Consider the following 26014-nt stretch of genomic DNA (forward strand, 5'->3'; position numbering starts at 1 on the left):
CTCAACATATTGGTAACATTTTTTTTTCTGAAGATCTACAAGTGTTTTGCACATGCTTGAATGAAATGGATGTGACCTTGACCTACACCATGACCAGGCCGTTGACGTAAATATCGTCAGGTTTGAGGTGTTCTAAGAGTACACAGGTATCGAACCGTGGATCCTGGGCATACGGTCGTCAACACGACCACGCCCTCCAATCTTCAGGGTACGGGTCGTTGGCCGCTGTGATTCAGGTATTTACCTCAGCATAACATTTACATACCGTTTAATAATACATCTCTCCTTGCAGCATATGATCAATACCTATCTCTCTTCCTCTTTATAACTCGCTATCCCACTCTACACAATACACAGAGTATCTAAAATTATATATATTTATATATATATATATATATATATATATATATATATATATATATATATATATATATATATATATATTAAAAACAACAAGTGTAACTGCTAATTGAAAGAAAAAGGCGAAACAATTATAAAGATGAAATAAATATATTATTCTTATTTACAAAAAAGATTCGTACGTTCATCACATTTGAAAGTTTAACATAATTATGTGGACGTCGACTAATATATGAATAAAATAAAACAATAAAACATTCAATTGAAGGCAAGTACCACCGTAGTGGAATAAAACGGTATAAGCCTATATATATATATATATATATATATATATATATATATATATATATATATATATATATATATATATATATATAGGCGTATTTTAGCATAGTGTTTATTTTGCTTCACATTTGACATTTATCCAACCATATAAGCTACAATAGCCGACCCCCCCCCCCCCCCCAGATAAACGTAACATACTCATTCTAACATTTCGTCAATCTAAAGAAAAAAAACAACAACAACGTATTGTCATACTTCAAACACCAGAATCTTGTGCGAACCCTCAATAATTGTACCCTTTACACCCTACACACCCCCTCACTCTACACCCTACACACCCCCTCACTCTACACTCCACACTCCACTCTCCATCAATTCCATGTGCCAGCCTGTCTTACAGTTTACATCAGCAACAACTACAACCCGCACATTTTCTACACCCACATCCCCCACAACCCGTACACATGTGATCACCACTAAACCCATAACCCATTCTCTACACCCCACAACCCCCACATCTCACCCCCACAACCCAGACTCTACACCTTTCACCACACCCCCACACCTTCACATCACACCCCCACAGCATAAACTCTCGACTTCCACCACACACCCCCACATCACATCCCACACAACCCAAACTCTACACCCTACACCACACACCCCCACAACCTCCACATCACATCCTCCACAACCCACACTTTACACCTTCCACCACACCCCCACATCACACCCCCCACAACTCACACTAAACCTTCCACCACACACCCCCACACCACACACCACTAAGCCTTTCTAAACACCACATCCTTTTTGCCGGCCGCCGTATCAATCAACAAGTGCACCACGCCGTAGCCGTGACCGGCTAGAAAGCTGACCAGCTGCGGATACTCCTCCCGGCTGCGACTGGTCTCCAGCTCCACCGATATCACATCGATCGTGTATCGATCGAAATCAATCGATTGGAGGATATGCAGTTCGTGTTCTCTTAAATTTATTACCAGGAGATCGATGAAGGTGCGATTGATTAATCGGAAAACATCCCTGGGGTAAACTTCGAGGTCTTGTGGGGGGTCGGGCTGGAAAAGTACAAAAACATGTTCATGGTGAGTTGATAGGAAAAAGGATGGGTGTAAACAATTGGGTGATGGTAAAGGACTGGTTTAAACAATAGTGTGGGGATAAGGGATTGATGTCAACAAAAGTGTGGGAAGAAGGGATTGATATCAACTTCTTCTTCTTCGTTCTTAATTATTAGTGTTGAAAGGGATCGAGATTTATCTGCCAGTGGGTTTGAACTCGAGATTTTGTTCGAATTTATCAACCATGAGCTTTTTGCTGACTCGACCGCGCCTCCAACACAATTAAGGATACGTATCAACTGGTTATGCGCCATTGAGGCAATTGACTCCGATTTGAGCCTGCTTTTCCTTCTATTGATACCAACAATAGTGAGGATTTAAGGGATTGGAGTTAAAATAGTGTGGGATAAGGGATTGATGTCAACAAAAATGTGGGGATAAGGGATTGATGTCAACAATTTCTACAACTACCCCTATAGCTAAATGGGAAGTATCGGCACTTGATCGTAAAACGACCCTCAATAATCGATAATTTCCCTGCGAGAATCGATGACTTTCCCGCAAGAATCGATAGTTTTCGATTAGTTCGAGATTTGTCAATTGATTAAGTGAAATCGATAGTTTGATATTTGAGCAAATTAAACACTTCAGCGCAAGATTCTTTTTTTTTTCGCGGTCAAGGTCATATGCAAATTAAATTAAAACAATGGGAAATGGGAAGTGACGTCATGGGTTAAATTTAGACCAAAGAACCACGAAGAGGTGAAAGAGGGAGAAATTATGGATTGGATTAGTGAGGGTTGGCGCGGGGGGGGGGGGGGGTCGGGACAAGATGTTATGTGATAGTAGCTGGGTGGGATATCTGGACAACAAAACCCCACTCCCCCCCCCCCCCCCCGAGATATCTGGACAACAAAACCCCACTCCCCCCCCCCGAGATATCTGGACAACAAAACCCCACTCCCCCCCCCCCCCGAGATATCTGGACAACAAAACCCCACTCCCCCCCCCCCGAGATATCTGGACAACAAAACCCCACTCCCCCCCCCCGAGATATCTGGACAACAAAACCCCACTCCCCCCCCCCCCCGAGATATCTGGACAACAAAACCCCACTCCCCCCCCCCCCGAGATATCTGGACAACAAAACCCCACTCCCCCCCCCCGAGATATCTGGACAATAAAACCCCACTCCCCCCCCCCGAGATATCTGGACAACAAAACCCCACTCCCCCCCCCGAGATATCTGGACAACAAAACCCCACTCCCCCCCCCCGAGATATCTGGACAACAAAACCCCACTCCCCCCCCCCCCGAGATATCTGGACAACAAAACCCCACTCCCCCCCCCCCGAGATATCTGGACAACAAAACCCCACTCCCCCCCCCCGAGATATCTGGACAACAAAACCCCACTCCCCCCCCCGAGATATCTGGACAACAAAACCCCACTCCCCCCCCCCGAGATATCTGGACAACAAAACCCCACTCCCCCCCCCCGAGATATCTGGACAACAAAACCCCACTCCCCCCCCCCCCCGAGATATCTGGACAACAAAACCCCACTCCCCCCCCCCCGAGATATCTGGACAACAAAACCCCACTCCCCCCCCCCCCCCCGAGATATCTGGACAACAAAACCCCACTCCCCCCCCCCGAGATATCTGGACAACAAAACCCCACTCCCCCCCCCGAGATATCTGGACAACAAAACCCCACTCCCCCCCCCCCCGAGATATCTGGACAACAAAACCCCACTCCCCCCCCCCCCCCGAGATATCTGGACAACAAAACCCCACTCCCCCCCCCCCCGAGATATCTGGACAATAAAACCCCACTCCCCCCCCTCCCCCGAGATATCTGGACAATAAAACCCCACTCCCCCCCCCCGAGATATCTGGACAACAAAACCCCACTCCCCCCCCCTCCCCCGAGATATCTGGACAACAAAACCCCACTCCCCCCCCCCCCCGAGATATCTGGACAACAAAACCTCACTCACCCCCCCCCCCCCCGAGATATCTGGATAACAAAAGCCCCACTCACCCCCCGAGATATCTGGACAACAAAAGCCCCACTCACCCCCGAGTCGAACCTCAGCCGAAAGTTCCAGCAGATGGCGCGCCTGTTCTTGGCCAGCAGACGTCTGAACGTGTCCTCGTCCCCCTCTAGCAGGACGCCGTTCCAGTGACGATGGCGCTCAAAGAACAGACTGACAGAGTTGGTCTCTCCGTCACCGGCACCAAGGTCAAGGAAGAAACCTTCTTCCTGCAAGGTCAAGGTCGAAATTGGTAAATATATATATATATATATATATATATATATATATATATATACATATATATATATATATATATATATATATATATATACATATATATATATATATATATATATATATATATATATATATATATCCCTTTATATATATATATATATATATATATATATATATATATATATATATATATATATATATATATATATATATATATATATATATATATATCGCCTTTTGACTCTACGCGAAAACCTGCATCGGCTCATGTTATTTTCACGTAAAGCACTTGGTGAAATAGAATAGGTTGTATTGTAATCCTAATGTATAAAAAATTCATAAAAAACGTTTTAATAACAAGCTTTTATGTAATGATGCACTAAAAAGTAGAAAATAAATTATAGACTACTATTTAAATAACTATAAAGAAAAGCGTGGGTCACTTTAGTATCTATTGGATACCTTTACTAATGTTAAGGAAGACACCCACGCTTTTCTTTATAGTTATTTAAATAGTAGTCTATAATTTATTTTCTACTTTTTAGTGCATCATTACATAAAAGCTTGTTATTAAAACGTTTTTTATGAATTTTTTTTTCAGTACTTTACTTGTTTTATCTACAATAGAGTTACATGACTAAAAACCATTGCGCGCCTACTGAATATCACGTTCAGTAGGCGCGCAATGGTTTTTGAACGCAGCCATTACGTGGTCGTGATGGCGCAGCTATTGATGACGCGTGTGGTGTGGTTGGCTAGACATGCCTACTAATTCGGTCCAAATTTTAATTAATTCATAAAAAATCAATTAGGCATCCAATTAAGTCAAATTTAGTTTCAGATTGCATTGTCTTCATGTCTTGATCCACGTGCCAACTGTGAATCGTGTCGGTCAAGTAGAACTGTCCGAATTTTCACTCCTGCGTTTCCGTCTAGACAGACAGACTGTCGACTGACGAGGAAGTGAGTTAAATAAAAGCTTGTAAAAAGCCAATGTACTTTCTCTGCTGGCAACATATTTTCCGAGGCCATGAGATCAGTATCTTCAACAATGTATGGTGAACTAAATGATACGGACTTTTGTTGAGAGTAATATGTTGGATGTATTAAATGTATAAACAAAATTTTATTTATAGAAGGAAAATAAAAATAAAGGCATATATTAATGTGGAAACACAACTTTAATTATACAACTGGAGAAGTGTTTATAGTTGTGACAAGAACCGGTAAACAGAATGACGTCACATAATACAAATAGGAAAAAATCCTATGAAACAATATTAATTAAAAGTTTAAACAAGAAAAGTACACAACACTAATGATGCCATTGATCGTAGGATAAAAAGTTTAATAAAAATTAACATCGAATGTCTAAAATGATACACAATACGAATGACGTCATCTTCAATAAAATTTGCTTCCCACATCTTCCAATTTTAGAATATGAAGAAATAACTATTTCATTCAAATTTGAAATTAGACCTAGGAATCTATAGATTTTTGTATCAATATGTAAGTTATGAAACTGATACGATTTTCTCGGCCAAAATAATAAAATGAATTAGTATAAAAATTAACAAAAATACCATTGAATAGACGAATGTTTAACGGAATCATTAATTCACTTAATCCGAGTGTGCATTTAATAAGGTGTTGTGTTGACTAATAATGTATATGATTTGGTTTTAATTTTTCTTATAGGTATTAGAAGCCTACGTTATATTAAATTTGTCTGATTTTAAGCTATTTAGTTATTTCTTTGCTTTGTCACTAATATCTCTCAACGCGTGGTAAAGCACATAGCGTTTTGACCAATCACTATTTTATAAAATATTTTTCTTAAACAATTACAACATTTCACATGTAACAGGTACCGATGGCTAGTGGTAAAATAAATGGCAACGTCTTTTTTTAAAACGCTTTTGTAGATTTAGGCAACGTTATTTAAATTGCAAAAAAAAACCCCTCAAAGCAGGTGTTTGTGTGTGTATATGTGTGTGTATGAATGTATGTGTGTGTGTGTGTGTGTGTGCAGAAGAGTGTTCCAGATTTATCTGCTTGCAAGATTGTCATTCAAGTACTTTGTTAACTTGCTAAGTTAGCCATTATGGCAGAGCTAACAAATAATTGGCAACAGGTTGAACCTAACAAATATCAGTGTAGTAGGTAGACAATATGGCGACACACCATCATCCCAGCTACACGCGGGCTGGTGATGGTTGATGTTGAAGATGTCGAACTACCATCTGACACACATCATCCCAGCAACACGCTACTGTGTGTCATGTGATGTTTGTGTGTCATGTGATGTTGTGTGTCGTGTGATGTTGTGTGTCGTGTGATGTTTCTGTCATGTGATGTTGTGTGTCGTGTGATGTTTCTGTCATGTGATGTTGTGTGTCGTGTGATGTTTCTGTCATGTGATGTTGTGTGTCGTGTGATGTTGTGTATCATGTGATGTTTGATGTTAAAAATGTCGAACTACCATCTGACACACCATCATCCCATCTACACACGGCTGTGTCATGTGATGTTTGTTATTTTAACCTGCGCAGACGACACTTACATTAAATTACTGGTATGTGGTCCAGAGTTACCTACCCCTATTAGCATAAATTAACATAAACATGTTTTTTTTATGCAACAATCCTGCGTGACGAATGTTATTCATACATTTTATTGGCTAATAAAATCTTCTCAAATGTTGGCTGTAGTAATTGTATAATTAGCTTGTGATTTGCATTTTAAAATGTGTTTTGTTGCTTGTATTTATTTTATTTGGTTTATCCGTTATAATGTGTTTTTTCCTCGTGTGTTTTGCGATTGTATTCATGTGTTTTGTGAGATTTCTAAACATGTGTTTAGCATTTTTATTTGAGAGTTTGGTTTTGCTTTTTATACATTTTGCGCGTTTTAAAGTTTTGCTCCTGCTTTTAATGTTTGTCTCAGACATTTTAGATTCCGCTCTAGCATCACTTTGTCTAAATTCTAATTGGCCCCCGGTTCAATTAAATACAGGTAAATAATTAATTTCTATCTTTAGCTATAGTCAAATATATAGCCTTATCTGTGACCTAATCGTTAGCCTAGTCTTTAGCCTAAACTGTAGAATAATCTGTATACGTTATCAATAAACCAGAGACTATATATAGATCAGCGTGTCTTTCATTTAAATTTTATATTAGATTTTTATAAGCAGTTATGATGCACAATTACAAGTCCCCTTCCATCCTCAACACATTTTAGGGGAAGGAGTTTCGGTTATGATCACGTGCCGTGACGTCACTTGATACCACATATGGCACATGATGTATGACGCATGATGGACTGTATGACGCATGATCTACTGTATGATGCGCGATGTATTGTTTGACGCTTATGTACTGTCTGACGCATGATGGACTGTATGACGCATGATATACTGTATGACGCATGATGTACTGTCTGACGCATGATGGATTGTATGACGCATGGCGCCACATTTTATTAAAGAAGGGGCACAACATTTCTGACTTTAAAAAAATATACTTGACACTACAGGTGGTGGCTATACAAAGCCTCGAATCTACATCAACAGAGAACAAAACCGCTGATCAAGTACTTTATACTGAGACCCTACACATATCTGACCAAACAAACAAAGCACTTTAGAAGATAGAAGCACTAGACCAGACCTCTGCACTGTTACATAGAAACCTGACACCAAACCTGACAATGATACCCCGTCCTCACGTCATATTTCAACAGTCAGTCATGACATTCTCAGACTGAACAAAAAACACTGACTGATGTTTAATTTATAATTTAATAGAATCGAGGTCACAGAACGCTATTTACAAGACGGATTTAGAATGGTTTGATAAACGTCTTGGGTAGGTTTACTATTCGATCTTTCCTGGTGCAATATTCAAATGATAGTTGTGACCCACTAAGTGTGAGATACATGTGTGAGATCGCACACATAGCTCTATAGAAATTTTGTTTTTTTACCTCCCCTAACACCTACAACATTGTTTTATACCACCACTAACATCTACAAAAACATTGTTCTATAACAACACTAACACATACAACACTATTGCTCTATACCACCATTAACACCAACAACAACATTGTTCTATACCAACACTAACACCTACAACAACATTGTTTTATACCAACACTAACACCTACAACAACATTGTTCTATACCAACACTAACACCTACAACAACATTGTTCTATACCACCACCAACACCTACAACAACATTGTTCTATAACAAAATTAACATCTACAACAACATTGTTCTATACCAACACTAACACCTACAACAACATTGTTCTATACCACCACTAACACCTACAACAACATTGTTGTATACCACCACCAACATCTACAACAACATTGTTGTATACCACCACTAACACCTACAACAACATTGTTTTATACCAACACTAACACCTACAACAACATTGTTCTATAACAACACCTACAACAACATTGTTGTATACCACCACTAACACCTACAACAACATTGTTCTATACCAACACTAACACCAACAACATTGTTCTATACCACCACTAACACATACAACAACATTGTTCTATACCACCACTAACACCTACAACAACATTGTTTTATACCAACACTAACACCTACAACAACATTGTTCTATAACAACACCTACAACAACATTGTTGTATACCACCACTAACACCTACAACAACATTGTTCTATACCAACACTAACACCAACAACATTGTTCTATACCACCACTAACACATACAACAACATTGTTCTATACCAACACTAACATCTACAACAACATTGTTCTATAACAACACTAACACCTACAACAACATTGTTCTATACCAACACTAACACCTACAACAACATTGTTCTATACCAACACTAACACCAACAACATTGTTCTATACCACCACTAACACATACAACAACATTGTTCTATACCAACACTAACATCTACAACAACATTGTTCTATACCAACACTAACACCTACAACAACATTGTTATATACCAACACTAACACCTACAACAACATTGTTCTACACCATCACTAACACCTACAACAACATTGTTCTATACTACCACCAACACCTACAACAACATTGTTCTATACCACCACTAACATCTACAACAACATTGTTCTATATTACCACTAACACCTACAACAACATTGTTCTATACCAACACTAACATCTACAACAACATTGTTCTATACCACCACTAACACATACAACAACATTGTTCTATACCAACACTAACATCTACAACAACATTGTTCTATACCAACACTAACACCAACAACAACATTGTTCTATACCACCACTAACACCTACACCAACATTGTTCTATACCACCACTAACACCTACACCAACATTGTTCTATAACACCACTAACACCTACAACAACATCGTTCTATAACAACACTAACACCTACAACAACATTGTTTTATACCACCACTAAAACCTACAACAACATTATTCTATACCACCACTAACACCTACAACAACATTGTTCTATAACAACACTAACACCTACAACAACATGATGAGATCCCAACACGATTTGATTCAAAATTAAGTGGCTGATTATATCAGATGATATTTTAGCCATTGTTTTTAATTGATTTTGACGGCCTTTACTTGACTTGCTTCAATTAAACGTCGCCAACCAAGTGATCAAAAGCCAGACAAATCATTACACTAATTAAAGCCCCGTTAACATCAATCAAGTGACTTTGTTAGCTAATCCACCAGACGTGTTATAAAGATTAACATCAAGATAAAAAATACCGCACAGAAGTCACCGTACAAACAGGATAAAAACTTCATGTAAAATAGTTCGTGAACAGAATACACAAAAGCCCACACAAAGCGGTATAAAATGTATCTGTTATCAAAGGATATGTAATACGTCTGATAAAAAAGGGAAGTGTATTTAGAATTTAACAAAAATAATACTCTTTCTTTTTTTATTTTGAGAAGGAAGTTAAATTAAACTTATAGAGGTAACAGGACACGCTTCGACCAAAAGTAAAAGCCTTCGTCGGAAAACTGAAAACACGGATATATTTAGGGAAGACAAATTATAAATTATTTACATAACGGAGATTTTTTTTTTTTTTTTTTTTTTTTTTTTTTTGCGAGCAACAGTTTCGTTTCCAAATCAAAATATGTTTTGGTTAGTTTAAAGAGAAAGGTGGGTTGGAATATTAAGTTAAGGAAAGTTTAATTAGAAAGATGAGTTGGAAAATAGTTGGAGAAATGTTATGTAAAAAGGTGGGTTGGAATATTAAGTTAAGGAAAGTTTAATTAGAAAGATGAGTTGGAAAATAGTTAGAGAAATGTTATGTAAAAAGGTGGGTTGGAATATTAAGTTAAGGAAAGTTTAATTAGAAAGATGAGTTGGAAAATACAGTTAGATAAATTGTATATATATAGATAGGATGAAATATAAAGTTAAAGTTTAAGCAGAAGGGTGGATTTGAATATAAAGGTAAAGAATGAACATCTGTTCATCTGAGGTTTGCATTAGTAAAATATTAGGTAAATGTCATCCAATTATCAATTTTAAACACCCTTTTCCCGATTTCATGTATATGTTTGGATTTTCCCGTGTTTCAGCAAAACCCAGATAAGTCGGCCAGTACAAGTAATTTGATTACCCATAACCGGAACATTGCCAAGCAAATAAAACGTGTTTACCTTTCGGCCCAGTAGCTCGTCGATAATTTTCGATTGGCCGCGGGAGAAATCAAACTTTGACGGGTTCTCTAAATTATAATCCAATTGTTCAGGTTCAAAGGTCAAAGAATTGAACTGTTTTAGGCGGAGGTCATCCGCGCTCAAATCTGACGTCATGGTGATGGAGGTGATGTGACGTACGTGGAATGTGACGTCATAGAAGTTCCCCTTCGGGATGAGAATGAACACGCAGGTGGCGCAGACGAGGGCGAGAGCCAGGTTGTTCCACTTCCGGTGGGACAGGGGCTTGTGGGCTCGCTCCCGTGGGTATAGCACCAGCACCATCGTGGCTACGTCATCTAGGCTGAAATTAATTAGTGGTAATTAATAAAAAAATTTTATTCCAGAGATGGGTGACCCAACAACGTTTAACAACATGCAATTAGAAATGCGCTACTACGAATTTATATATATATATATATATATATATATATATATATATATATATATATATATATATATATCGAACACAAGTGTTACCAGCGCCTATGAAAGATTCTTTTGCTACCAAATCGTGCTTTGGTCGACCCAAGTTAACGCCAGTTGTAGCGACGCACGCCCGGGTACACTCGGATGATTTGAAGTAAACATTACGGAGGGCATTGTTTTATTGATGGATGAGCTCTCTTTGTTTGTGTGTTTGAGAGTGTGAGGCATTTTCTGTGAGTGCGCACGTGCCAGTTTGTGTGTGTGTGTGTTATATGTGTCTTTTGTATTCATATAATTTTGTATTTCCTTTTTTTGTCGACAATGTTAGCTTTACATAAGCCTATTTTGAAATAAATTCATATATATATATATATATATATATATATATATATATATATATATATATATATATATATATATATATATATATATATATATATATATATATATATATATATATATATATATATATATATATATATATATATATATATATATATATATATATATATATATATATATATATATATATATATATATATATATATATATTCATATATAGATATATAGGCGGACAGACAGACAGACAGACAGACAGACAGACAGACAGACAGACAGACAGACAGACAGACAGACAGACAGACAGACAGACAGACAGACAGACAGACAGACAGACAGACAGACAGACAGACAGACAGACAGACAGACAGACAGACAGACAGACAGACAGACAGACAGACAGACAGACAGACAGACAGACAGACAGACAGACAGACAGACAGACAGACAGACAGACAGACAGACAGACAGACAGACAGACAGACAGACAGACAGACAGACAGACAGACAGACAGACAGACAGACAGACAGACAGACAGACAGACAGACAGACAGACAGACAGACAGACAGACAGACAGACAGACAGACAGACAGACAGACAGACAGACAGACAGACAGACAGACAGACAGACAGACAGACAGACAGACAGACAGACAGACAGACCGACAGACAGACAGACAGACAGACAGACAGACAGACAGACAGACAGACAGACAGACAGACAGACAGACAGACAGACAGACAGAAGCAAACAAGCCATATTCCTACACCTCAAACCAACATTTCAAATCACTAAAACCCCGATTTACCGACACTTCAAGTCCCCATTAACGAACAAATTCCTACACAACCCCCAGTAAAATAAAAACCTCGTAGAACGAACATCCAGAATAACAGCAATTCCAAGCAACACCACCCCCATCCAACAATCTCACTGCAAACGATAACATTCCACCTCAAACTAGTTTAAATGAGGGTTGGTAATTCGAATGCTAAAATATTTTAGCCTAAAAATGCTTCGGCGTTCGAACAAATTAGTTTAATATTTAGTCACTACCGTTATTTTAACCCTCAAGGCAGAGCTTCGGAATTCGATCTCCGAACAAGGTTACAGGTTAAAGGTTAGGGTTAAACAATGACAGGTGGACCCACGCTGAGTGGCTGGAGTTGGCCCGGGGGTGGAGTCAATCAATAGGGGGCTGACGTGGTGTAATTAATGTGTGTAATTGTCTAGGTCAGGCTGACCCAGCTGTTCAAATGGACAAACATGACGTCAGATAAAAGTACAAAAAAAAAGTTTGTTGACCTGGGATGTGTGGATGTTGGTGTCGGAGGAATGGTGATGAGATAAAGCGGGGGTGGTGGGGGTGGAGAGATCGAGTTGGGTGGGTGGGGGGGGGGAAGGAAGGGAGTAATGAAGATAGTATGACGTGGTGGGTGGGGGGAGGGTAGGGGTTGGATGTGGAGAGAAAGAGTTGGGTGGGGGAAAGGAAGGGAGTAATGAAAATGGCTTGACGTAGGGGTGGGGGGGGGGGGGAGGTTGGCGAATGAAGGGCCTAAAATATATTTAATTACGTAAGAGTATATTTCACAAGTATGCATGTATGTGTTATGTGAATGTCAAATTTCTGAAAAACGCAGATGTATGTGAAACATTGTCTCAATCACGCCTATGAAAGCGAGACCAACTCAATATTGCATCGATATATCTGGCACTTCCTTAGAAAGGCAGATAGTAACACCAACAGTAAAGCTCTGGAGTGTATTTCACAGGAAAAGGGAAGAGGGGGGGGGATACCCAAATCAACCTGGAGGAGATCTTTTAAGAGGGGTGTTTCGGACTGTCGTGGGTTGGATTTAAAAATAGCCACCAATGGTGTTCGTTGTAGTGAATGATGTCACAGCGACCCCATGCTTGTTTCTCTGAGAGCCCAAAGGAATACAAAAAGTGGTGGGAAGGAATATTTCCACTCGAATGTTATATTAGTAAATCGCATACAACCCGTAGAAAGTGTAACAATAATACATATCTCATCTGACAGAGACAGTATTGCAACAGTTGTTTTAGATTATTGTTGATAAATTTTAATTAATATCAGTGGCGTAGGCAGGGGGGGGGGGGGTTAGGGGTATATATATATATATATATATATATATATATATATATATATATATATATATATATATATATATATATATATATATATATATATATATATATATATATAAAGTATGAGGGGGGTGCAAATCGAAAGTTTGAGGGGGGTGCAAGTCAAAAGTCTGAGGGGGGGGGGGGGGGGGTGCAAATCGAAAGTTTGAGGGGGGTGCAAATCAAAAGTCTGAGGGGGGGGGGGTGCAAATCGAAAGTTTGTCCCCGGGTAAAAATTGGAACCCCCCCCCCCCATTGAGACGATCCTGGCTACGCCACTGATTAATATCCATGGTCATATGTAATATTTTTTTTCGCTGTCCTGTATTATTGATCTAAGCATCAATTTCAAAACGAAAACACTCATTATGCAGATTGTAATCGGATTCTAATTAAAATCGTCCATAATTTTCCAATAAAAATATGCTGCTATTAAATATAATTAAATGCACGCAACTGAATTAGAATTTCAAGTAGAACTACCCTACAAATACAACATACACATTAATTTTTTTAGTCTATAATAAAGTTTTCTGTGCATTAAATTATAGAATGTTTTCTATTTGTTAAAGATGTATTATACACGGACATTAACATAATTGGGTGGTTTATACGATGTAGCATCCTTGAACCAATAACACACAGAATTCATAACGAGGCTGGTGTGAGCTGTGTTCACGACAATGTTTTTGTTTTGAGCAGGAAAATTTTGAACCAATTGAAATCCTTTTTCTATTCAAGTTTCATTTCAAACATTACAATTTTTTAAATCAATTACATTATTGATTTTTCTCCCACGTATGTTTTGTAATTAAATACTGAATTATAAATTCAAATTTAATGAGGTTGGGGATGGGTTGCTAATTTATTTGCACGTGGAAGGTCGTTATGTCCAAATAAAGCGACTGCTCAACTATTGGTTAGAGGTCGTCCATAAATAACGTCACACTCACAGGGGGGGGGGGGGTCCGTAATTTTGTGACGGTGTGTGACGAGGGGGAAAGGGGGGGGGGGGGGCGTTCAGATGGTGCGACGTCACACTTTTGCATTATAAAAAAAAGCAATTTTAGAAAACGAATTTTAGACGTTATTTCGCGTTTTCGAAAACTGTTTTAATAAATTGCAATAGGCTTTTTGTGACGATGTGTGACGGAGGGGAGGGGGGGGGGGGAGAGGTAAAAATCGTCAAAAAAGCGTGACGTCATTTATGGATGACCCCCTTAGGACAAAAAAAACACATCATACTGTCTGTGCAATTGTTGGACTAAGAAAGCGTCTTAAAGAGCAACTATCCATAACAGAATAGTCCGTAAGCCTTCCCAACCGTGTTGAAAAAAAAGGTATTTAAATAATGGATTTTCAAAAACAAAAATCAGATGATTTTAGTTACAAAAGTGGGTTATACAACTTTAAAAACTATACAAAATATTTTTGTCTTAAGATTTTTTTTCTCATTTGAAGATTTTTTTTTTTCTAATTTGTGAATAAAATAAGTATTAAAAATCTTTTAGATCTTTTAGATCTATCGACGTATACATTTTTGGCTTGGCTATATTACTTTTCATAATTTTATCTGTTCTTAATCCTGTTCATTTTTAATTCCCGTTATGTTTATATTTTCAACATAACGTCAATAACATATGTGACATACAAGATGTTATTGATGACCATTTTATTTATGGTTTCTAAAAAAAAAAAAAACCCACTAATTACTAGCTAAGTTTATGAGTAAACTTTGGTATACGCTTCAGATGTAAGGCTTAGTTAAGCCTTAGATTAGGTTTAGTGTAACATGGATATTAATTTTTTTTGTTTTTGGGTTAGGGTTAAATTAGGTTAAATTAGGTCTTAGATTAGGTTTAGTGTAACATGGACATTTTTTAAAATACTTTTTGCTTTGGGGTTAGGATTAAATTAGGTTAAATTAGGTCTTAGATTAGGTTTAGTGTAACATGGACATTATGCTTTTTGTTTTTGGGTTAGGATTAAATGAGGTTAACTTTCACATACCGTTTGTTACATCAGCATTAGAGTTGTGCCAGAAGTTTTACGAAGTGTTTTGTTCGGTTCTGATCTCTTCAGTTAGGTTCTATTCTGTTGTGTGTGTTATTGTGTTTGTTATTGTGTTTTTGTTTTGCTTACTTCTGTTTTATGCTGCCGTAGGATATATATATATATATATATATATATATATATATATATATATATATATATATATATATATATATATATATATATATATATATGTGTGCGTGTGTGTGTGTGTGTGTGTGTGTGTGTGTGTTTGTGTGTGTGTGTGTGTGAACTTTTAAAACTAGGTAGATCATGACACAGTGGCCGAATTCAACTTTGCTGAAAACATCTGTCGCTGTGTTTTTTATCTCCTTAAGACTAAATCAGCAATAAAAGATGAAAACAGATGGGGTAGGGGGGAATAGATCGTTGTGTCACGTCACGTAGCTGCAGATGTGAGTGAATACGTGAGTGTCACGTGGGTGTCACGTGGGTGTCACGTCATTGGGGATGGTTGCTGTGGTGTATCCGCGAAAAGTTTGGCAATTAACTGGGCTATAGCTGTGGTGTATGAAAGAAAAATTAGGCAATTAACTGGGCTATAGCTGTAGTGTATAAAAGAAAAGCTAAAGAATTAGCTGGACTATAGCTGTAGTGTATAAAAGAAAAGCAAGCCAATTAGCTGGGCTATAGCTGTGGTGTATAAAAGAAAAGCAAGCCAATTAGCTGGGCTATATCTAAGAACGGGGAAAACATGAATAACACTGAATATTTCTAAAAATCAACATGTCTGACTATAGATAATGTAGAGTTCATCTGTTTACCATTTGTAGGTATGTTCTGTTCAGTACTTTAAGTGGGTGGGCCAGAATCCGGGGTCCGAACTCAAGACAACTAGTTAGCAGTCGTGTTCACTACCGCCCGTCCACAGCACCCCACGATAATTATGAATCGTATGTCATGTTATAAAAACGGACAAAAAAAATTGGCTCTTTTTTAATGAAAAAAAAACAAGTAAAAATATAATTGACCATTCCGATTTTTTTTTAAAATTTCATTTGAAAACATTTTTTGTGCGATACATGAAACAGATTACACGTAATTCATGTGTTTTCAAAAGTTATCGAACTTGAGGGATTACCAATAGTCCGAGTCGGGATTAAAAAAATGGAGCGTATCACAACGTGACTCAAGATTTTATTTTCGCAAAACATCACAGACGTCACACTGGTAACAGAGGGATCTGGCGACATGTGGGGTTGTATCACCACACACAGTGGGATGTGTGGGGTTGTATCACCACACACAGTGGGATGTGTGGGGTTGTATCACCACACACAGTGGGATGTGTGGGGTTGTATCACCACACACAGTGGGATGTGTGGGGTTGTATCACCACACACAGTGGGATGTGTGGGGTTGTATCACCACACACACTGGTGACATTTGGGGTTGTATCACCACACACACTGGTGACATGTGAGGTTGTATCACCACACACACTTTAGTGGGATGTAGGGTTGTATCACCACACACTGGTGACATGTGGGGCTGTATCACCACACACACTGGTGACATGTGTGGGGTTGTATCACCACACACACTTTAGTGGGATGTAGGGTTGTATCACCACACACTGGTGACATGTGGGGCTGTATCACCACACACACTGGTGACATGTGAGGTTGTATCACCACACACTAGTGACACGTGTGGCTGTATCACCACATACATTAGTGACATGTGGAGCTGTATCACCACACACTGGTGACACGTGTGGCTGTATCACCACATACATTAGTGGCATGTGGGGCTGTATCACCACACACTGGTGACACGTGTGGCTGTATCACCACATACATTAGTGGCATGTGTGGGGTTGTATCACCACACACACACTGGTGACATGTGTGGGGCTATATCACCACACACACTTTAGCGTCATGTGTGGCTGTACCACCACATACTTTAATGACATGTGTGGTGCTGTATCACCACACACACTTTGATGGCATGTGTGGGGTTTCATTACCACACACTGGTGACATGTGTGGGGTTGTATCACCACACACACTTTAGTGGGATGTGTGGGGTTGTATCACCACACACACTTTAGTGGGATGTGTGGGGTTTTATTACCACACACACTGTGGCTGTATCACCACACAAACTTTAGTGACATGTGTGAGGGTTGTATCACCACACACACAATTTTATGACATGTGTGGGGTGTATCACCACACACACTTAAGGGGCATGTGTGGGGTTGTATCACTCATGGTGATGTGTAGCTGTATTACCACACACAATGGTGAAATGTGTGATGTATCACCACACACACTTTAGCGACATGTGTAGCTGTATCACCACACACACACACACTTTAGCGACATGTGTGGGGTTATATCAGAAACAATGGCGACATCTGCGTGTAGTCTAATGATCTATTACAGAGATTCGATGTCCTCTACTTACCAAATGATGAGCCCCGTGATGAACATATTGACATAGCATTGTATGTGGGCAGATGCGAATTATGTTTGTTGCTCTGTATCAGTCGTGTTGTGTGGAGCTAAAAAGGTGTCAAGTTAATAGGGTGGGGGTGGCTAGTGCAGGGGGGGGGGGCTGCAATAGTAGAGGGAAGATGTTTAAGAAGAGCAGTAGCGTAGCGAGTTCGGGTGTCACCCGGTGCGGCACTTAATGGTGTCACCCCCCCCCCCCAGAGGCATAGAGACCCTTCCCAGGGACAAACTTTCAAGTTTTCGATTTGCACCCCCCCCCCTCAAAGTTTCGATTTGCACCCCCCTCGAGTTTTTTCTCTATATATTTTGCTATTTTTTGCCTTGGTGTCACCCCCCCCTAAATGGTGTCACCCGCACCCCCGCCCCCCCTCGCTACGCCCCTGAAGAAGAGGTTATATAGGGAAAAGGGGGGGGGGCCGTTTTTAATCGATCTAAATTTGTTGGACTGCGCCACTTGACTATAACGATAATCCTAACTATGTGTGGTCTACAGGAGAATTCCTGAACCTCCCCCCCCCCCCCCCAACCCATCCCTTACCACCCGTTGGATAAGTTTTGGCACGAGAATATCCAAGACTATTAGAGACTATTTTTATATATGTAGACCTATGTATAAAGTTTATGCCCCCCCCCCCCCACCCCAAAAATGTTTACCTGGATAGTTCGTCATTTCACATACCACAATCATCCCCCCCCCCCACCGCATCAACCACAACACCCAACTTCAAACACTGTAATAGTATAACCCCACACCGACGATAGACCATGTGTTACGTGTATGTCACGCTGAATACCCCCCCCCCGCCTCCATTAATCCCATGTCACATAATGACATAATCAACGGACCAAATGGCTAGCTCATTATTCACATGGGATTCATAGCTGGTTCATCATTCATATTGGATTTATAACTAGCTAATAATTCACATAAGATTCTTGGCTAGCTCATCATTCACATTAGATTCATGGCTAACTCATCATTCACATTAGATTCATGGCTAACTCATCATTCACATTAGATTCATGGCTAACTCATCATTCACATAAGATTGAGTAAAGAACTAGGGATGAGACCTATCCTATCTGTCTTTTAACCTTGCCTTATCCCACTCTGACCTATTACACAATGAAATGTTAGATTATTAATCCGGACTTCTTTTTTCTCCCGCGAGAGAGGGGGGGGGGGGGGGGGGGGAGAAAGGAATTCCAAATTTCGGGGTGGGGGGGGGGGGGTTCCGGGGGTCGGACCTAAATTTCAGGGAGCGGACACTAGTTTAATCATTTATTTTCTATATAAAATACACATGTTCTACCTCGTGGGTGGGGGGGTGAGGGGGTGGGGGCAGTGGAAGTGTTCCAGAGGGGCAGTTTCGTTGCCCCTCCCCCCCCCCCACTTTCCCGAAGATTAGCCTGAAAGAAACCTTGATGACGTCACAAAACAATCGTTAAGGCAAGGGTTTGTTTAAATGGTGAACATAACAGTTCAAATGTCACCCCCCTCCTCTCTCTCCACAAACACACACTACTAAACATAAGGATTCGGAATAAGCCGCCCCCCCCCTTCCCTCTCGTAAGTCCCTTCCACCCCCATCCCCCAACAAACACACAATACAGCACAAACCCAACAGATGTACTGTGCACACAGAGAATGGTGGTGTTCGACAAATATTTACCACAAACCATCACGACCGCTGTTTGTTTTTTTTTAGTGAGAAGACTAATTAGGTCTCTCTGTCTGGTTGTGCTATCTTGACTCATTAGGTATCTAAGTCTGCTAATTAGGTATCTGAGTTGGATAATTAGGTCTAATAGTCCAATTTCTAATCATCGCATATAGTTATGTTAGATCTGTAACATATGGGGCAAGGGATATGTGGGCGGAGTAAACAATATGTTAGTGTAATGGGGCGGGGGGGGGGGAATCTTATGAATATAGTATCTCAGTGGTTTATTGGGAAGAAAAGTTTTGAAAAAAATAAATGAAGAGCGCTTATTGTTAAGCCACGTGGTAGGTGAAGTAGAGTTTATGTTTTCTTTGACACATCATCGACGATCAGTGACAGTGTAACTTTGCCCCCCCCCCCCAACTAATGTAAGGTATCCATTTCAGCCTGGGTGAAACTCAGGGACTTTCTGTTGGGATTGTGATGAAGACTCGCATGTGACATGACTCGAAGCAGGTTAGGCCAGTAAGGCTAAAACATTCAATAGCCTCTTCTTTACCCTGTACATATAGTTAAGTTAAGTGTAAAAAAAAATCAAATGTAAAAGCCTGAGCTAAATTTAAACAGAGATATGCCCCTCTAACATTCCCCCCCCCCCCCCCCCCCCCCCACACACAAACATCCACCCTCTAGGTGTTCTGAAGTAGATGGCGCATGAAATTATCCTACGTAACATGGAAAAAAAATTCATGAAAGATTTCTATTCGTTGTGCTCTACTTCACCTGAATCCAACAACAGCGTTGAATAAAGGAACCAACATCAAAATGTAGAAGCTGGTACGACACGACAGATTTGACTGATGACGTGGAGATACCACTCAATGGAATTGTGTGTTTCATCAACCTCCCAGCCGTGACACTACCCCCACCCCCACCCCCACTCCACACACCCCCACCCTAACACATCATCCCCCATTTTCTACGGTCACGCTTGACTCCATTATGGCATTATGTAAACCGCATTTCTATGAACAAACGAAATGTAATAGGAATTTTGCCGGTCTATTTTTGTACTATGACGTCAACAGTTTTTTTTTTTTTTTTTTTTAAAAGCGCAGCTGTTAACTGAGAACAACGGTGCTGGGTTCAAATATGAACAAATAGTCCGATCCGATGTTCAAATATGTGATTATAGGCTCATGCTTACATAACGTCATGCAAGTTTTGCTAAATTGTCTCCCCTTTCCTACGTCACAACTTTCCAGACCCCCGTGTCCCCTCTTGTCTCATACACACAGCTATATATTAAACATAACTCTTATGGATTATGGAGTTCTTATGGAGTTTATATAAACACACACATATATATATATATATATATATATATATATATATATATATATATATATATATATATATATATATATATATATATATATATATAAATGAATATATGAATATATATATATATATATATAAATATATATATATATATATATATATATATATATATATATATATATATATATATATATATATATATATATATATATATGCGTGTGTCATCCATGTAGACACTTGTGTGTCACCATAAAACGAAAGGTTTGAGTGATCACCACCGTGTTTAATCACAAAGCTGCGTCTATTTATAGCACCGCGCATGAGGTCACATGTCAACCTGCCCCGCGGCGACCAACTGCAACCATGGCAACCCATCTCGTCTGATAAAGCTGATAACGCCAGCCGTCTGCCGGGTTCCGGTAAACCTGGAGGTTCCAGACAGCGGGGAGGTTCTAAAAAACCTGGAGGTTGTGGGGACACGTTGCATGGCAACAAGGGTTGGGTTCATCACGTGATAGTCCCACATCTTAGCTCCAGTGGTTTATCATTGAACACATTAGAAACATGTTTAGATTTAAATTGTCTGCCTAGGGTGGATTGAAGCACATTAGGTTCTTATCAAAATTTCAGTCCTTATTAAAATTTCACTATAATCTCTCTCGCTATAGGCTTATATATATATATATATATATATATATATATATATATATATATATATATATATATATATATATATATATATATAGTCCTGTTATACATTAAAATTAACACAGTACAGGCTGGGACGGGACCTACCCCTCACCCCAAACAGCTACACCCCCTGACCTGACACTCCCTGACCTTGACACCCCTGACCCAGTAAGATTAGAACACGCGGTGATGATGAAATCGATGACGCCATAAGCACAAGACTTAGCAATTACCGCTAATCCATAAATAATTAAGTACTTAAGTACCTGGCCAGTGAAAACATACTTCAGTACACCACTCGATATAAAGGTAAAGATAGACGCTATGTAATATTGATAGCCGCGATTATCTGGGTCCGAGATTATATCGAGACTATTTATAGAACACTAACTGTAATGTTGATAGCTGCCATGTTCTGGGTTTGAGATTATAGAACTTACGTATGGCTGCATTTTCTAAGGTTGTGATGTGTTTATTGATGAAATAAAACGGTTTTATTTCTTAAACGGGATGACGAAATAAACACGCCATAGTCTGGGTTCGAGATTATATGGAGCCTATTTATAGACCAAACGCTGGTGATGTTGATAGCTTCGATTGTCTCGGTTGGAGATTATATCTAGCCTATTTATAGCCCAAGAGCGTGAATGTTCTGTTGACAGCTACGAACGTCGGGGTTCGAGATTAAAGCAAGCCAGGTCACGCTGAGGTCGACTCTTTAAAAAACGGTGACAAGAAGATCGATTCTAGTCTAAAGTTTTTCATTGAGGAAAGAACAGAAGTTGGTCTATAAATAGGCTAGATCTAGCCAGGATAAAACTAAAACGTCCATGCGTCATAAAACACTAAAGTAATGGATAAAAACAACAGAGTACATATATTTGTAAATGGAGACAATATTTGTAGATGAGGGGGGGGGGGGCAATGAATCGCATCTTTACCGCCCCATGAAATTTCCAAATTTGCTAAATTAAATTAGCCACCATTATTACATTTGAGATACAAATCTACTCAACCGAAAAAAATTGCGTCATTGTTATTTAATTATGAAATGTTTATTAATTTAATAACTAACACCCCCTGGCTCTTAAAAACAACAGAACTCAAATTACAATTAATTAAGGGATCATGTATATATATATATATATATATATATATATATATATATATATATATATATATATATATAACACAAACGTGTTTTGGTGGTCATTTTGTGTTATACAGGGTAGAGGGACAGCATAGAATTTAATATTAGATAGTGAATTTTATTTTACTTATTCTTTGGGCTGCACAGTTTAGCTGTCCTGATTGGTTAGTTTAACAGGCTGACATCACTAACTTCCATCATGTAAATTACATGCCATTTATTTTCAACAAAAACTAACTGAAAGTTTTACTGTTTTTAGATGCAGATGTAACAGCCTATTCTCTTTAACTCGTTTGAATAGAGGTTTATTTTTTGTAACAAAATTTGTTTTTTTAAGGTGTGTGTGTGGGGTGGTGTGTGTGTGGGGGGAGGTGTGTGTGTAGGTGTGTGTGGGAGGAGGGGTCTAGTAATGTAGTGTAGTATGAGGCGAAGCGTTCTTTAAAAAAAGTAATATAATATTATGTGTGAAGGGGGGGAAGGTAAAACACAATGTGACATTGTAATGTTGCGCTACTTAATTTATGCACGCCCCTGAAGTCACTCAGTGCTACAGTGATGTTCCCTGCCTAACATTTACGGGCTACATGGAATGTCCGTTGTCACAGCAGAGGCTTAGTTAGTTCGTCTATCGAGTCACGTGTCAAATTGTTCAGTTTATGATCCAGGTAAAGATAAGTTGCGATGCATAATTTAAGTGTGTCGTTGTGTTTGTATGTGGTTAAATCGCCAGGCACTAATGGCAAATTTTATGTAGTTAAAGAGCAGGTTTCGTGTAGTTATAGGGATGTTTCGTGTAGTTATAGAGCAGGATTCTTGCAATTATAGAGCAGGTTTCGTGTAGTTAAAGAGCAGTTTCGTGTAGTTAAAGAGAAGGTTTCGTGTAGTTAAAGAGAAGGTTTCGTGTAGTTAAAGAGCAGTTTCGTGTAGTTATAAAGCAGGTTTTGTGTAGTTATAGAGCAGGTTTCTTGTAGTTAAAGAGCAGGTTTCGTGTAGGTATAGAGCAGGTTTCATGTAGTTAAAGAGCAGGTTTAGTGTAGTTAAAGAGAAGGTTTCGTGTAGTTAAAGAGCAGGTTTCGTGTAGTTAAAGAGCTGGTTTCGTGTAGTTATAGATTAGAATGATAACAATATCCGAGTTTATTTTTATCTCAATTGTTACATATCACGTAAATGGATGTGTACATCTTTTATAGATTACACCAGTAGCTTTAATATATTATAGACTACATAACTGTCAGAAGCTAACAGTAAATCTATTTTTATATGCTGCATACGTTGTCAAGGTAACAATACATACATCTTTTATAAGCTACATACCTCAATAGCTAACCAGTAAACACATCTTTTATAGGCTACACAGATCATCATTTAATACTAAACACATCTTTTATAGGCTGCATAGATCATCATTTAATACTAAACACATCCTTTATAGGCTACACATATCATCATTTAATACTAAACACATCTTTTATAGGCTGCATACTTCGTCAATAGCTAACAGTCAATACAACACTTTTCGTACGTTATTTATTCCGGTTAATATGTTATTGAAATTTTATAATTACCCTTTTCTGTCACGGCTAAATACACTGAGGTCAAGGAAAACAACAAACAGACAACATAATTCCACCAATTGTTCGAAAATTAGTTGTCATAATGACTTTTTCTGATCAGTTTTTACAAAATTAATGAGCAATTATTTTAACACTTGGTGTAGGAAATACGTCGGTGAAATTTAAAGGATAAAGGCGTGTGCAGAAGAGTGGGGAGTGGGGGGGGGGGGAGGAGCATAGAAGGTTTAAAGAGAGGTGAGGCAGAGAGGGGTTCTATAAGATGCGATGCATAGATCTAGGGCCTAGAGTGATTTCTGAAAGAGGTGTAGGGTAAATGTACCAACCCCTCCCCTCGCAGAAATCAAACACAAATCTTTACAGACCACTCCCCCCTCACAAAAATACAAAACACCATACCACTCCGATACCCACGAAAAAACAAACACCAAACTTACCACCCCCCCCCTCACAAAATTACACCCAACATACATCTTACCACCCACATCCCCCTCCAACACAAAATTATACTTTACAGAAAACTTGCTACCCCACACACACATTTACACCCTACACCAAACTTCCTATACCCCCCTCACAAATCACACCCCAACACAAAACTTACCATATCCCCCCCCTCTCAAAAAATTACATCCCACATAATATCACACATAACCATAAAACTTACCCTACGACTAAGTCCGATAACTCCTTCTAACTGCGCCACTGATGTAAGAAACAAATCCAATCACATGGGCACCTATACCACCAGGGCACATCTGCCCGACCCCATGCCTCCCCGGCTCTGTCCCGATACAACTCTGTATTGATCGCCTCCCCTTGGTCGCTCGCCGCAGACGACAGCGGTCTGGATATCCGCGCGTCACGTCCGGTCAATAGTCCAGCAGATTACCACAACACATGCACTGAGTTAGAAACAAAACAAGTCATCAATTCCTCGTTTCACATCTGTTACATAACACATTTTGTAATATTAGATAAAAAAATTTAAACAATTCATTAAAAATCTTTTTTTTTTAGTATGGAAGTCCTAAATATCACTTTATATAGATCTAGGTCTAGAATGTTTTCTAATAAAAGATGTATTCGTGTATTAGCCTTACCGTGACTAAAGATAAGCAGAACTTTTAAACTGGGCTACGCTTTATATAGATCTAGATCTAAAGTTAAACACACGCTATGTCGTACAGTCGACTACATATTTAACATTGGGTTTTCCCGAACACGGGAAACAAAAGTTATGGCAGAAAAAAAAGGGGGCGGAGCGAAGTTGAGGGGGGGGGGTGTTACCATGACAAATTTAAAACCGTTCCGCCGTGTGGTGATTAATGAGGTCAGGGACGCTACGAACACGTGTTGGACACACCCTGTTAGTTAGTGGTGAATGA

General features: G+C 39.1%; 1 protein-coding gene across 1 annotated transcript; it reads right to left on the reverse strand.

The window, feature by feature from the left end:
* Positions 1-1429: 1429 nt before the first annotated feature.
* LOC131930247 (uncharacterized) lies at positions 1430-25526 on the reverse strand. Its single transcript, XM_059286658.1, has 4 exons — positions 25294-25526; positions 10718-11060; positions 3810-3995; positions 1430-1724 (listed from the first exon to the last, which is right to left on the reverse strand). Exons 2-4 carry the CDS (start codon positions 11039-11041, stop codon positions 1431-1433), a joined length of 804 nt encoding a protein of 267 aa, XP_059142641.1. The 5' UTR covers positions 11042-11060; positions 25294-25526; the 3' UTR covers position 1430.
* Between the last annotated feature and the right edge of the window lie 488 nt (positions 25527-26014).

The sequence above is a fragment of the Physella acuta genome, unplaced genomic scaffold (genome assembly GCF_028476545.2).
Source record: "Physella acuta isolate Inbredline_101_S28 unplaced genomic scaffold, ASM2847654v3 ptg001745l, whole genome shotgun sequence".
Taxonomy (NCBI): Eukaryota; Metazoa; Mollusca; class Gastropoda; family Physidae; genus Physella; species Physella acuta.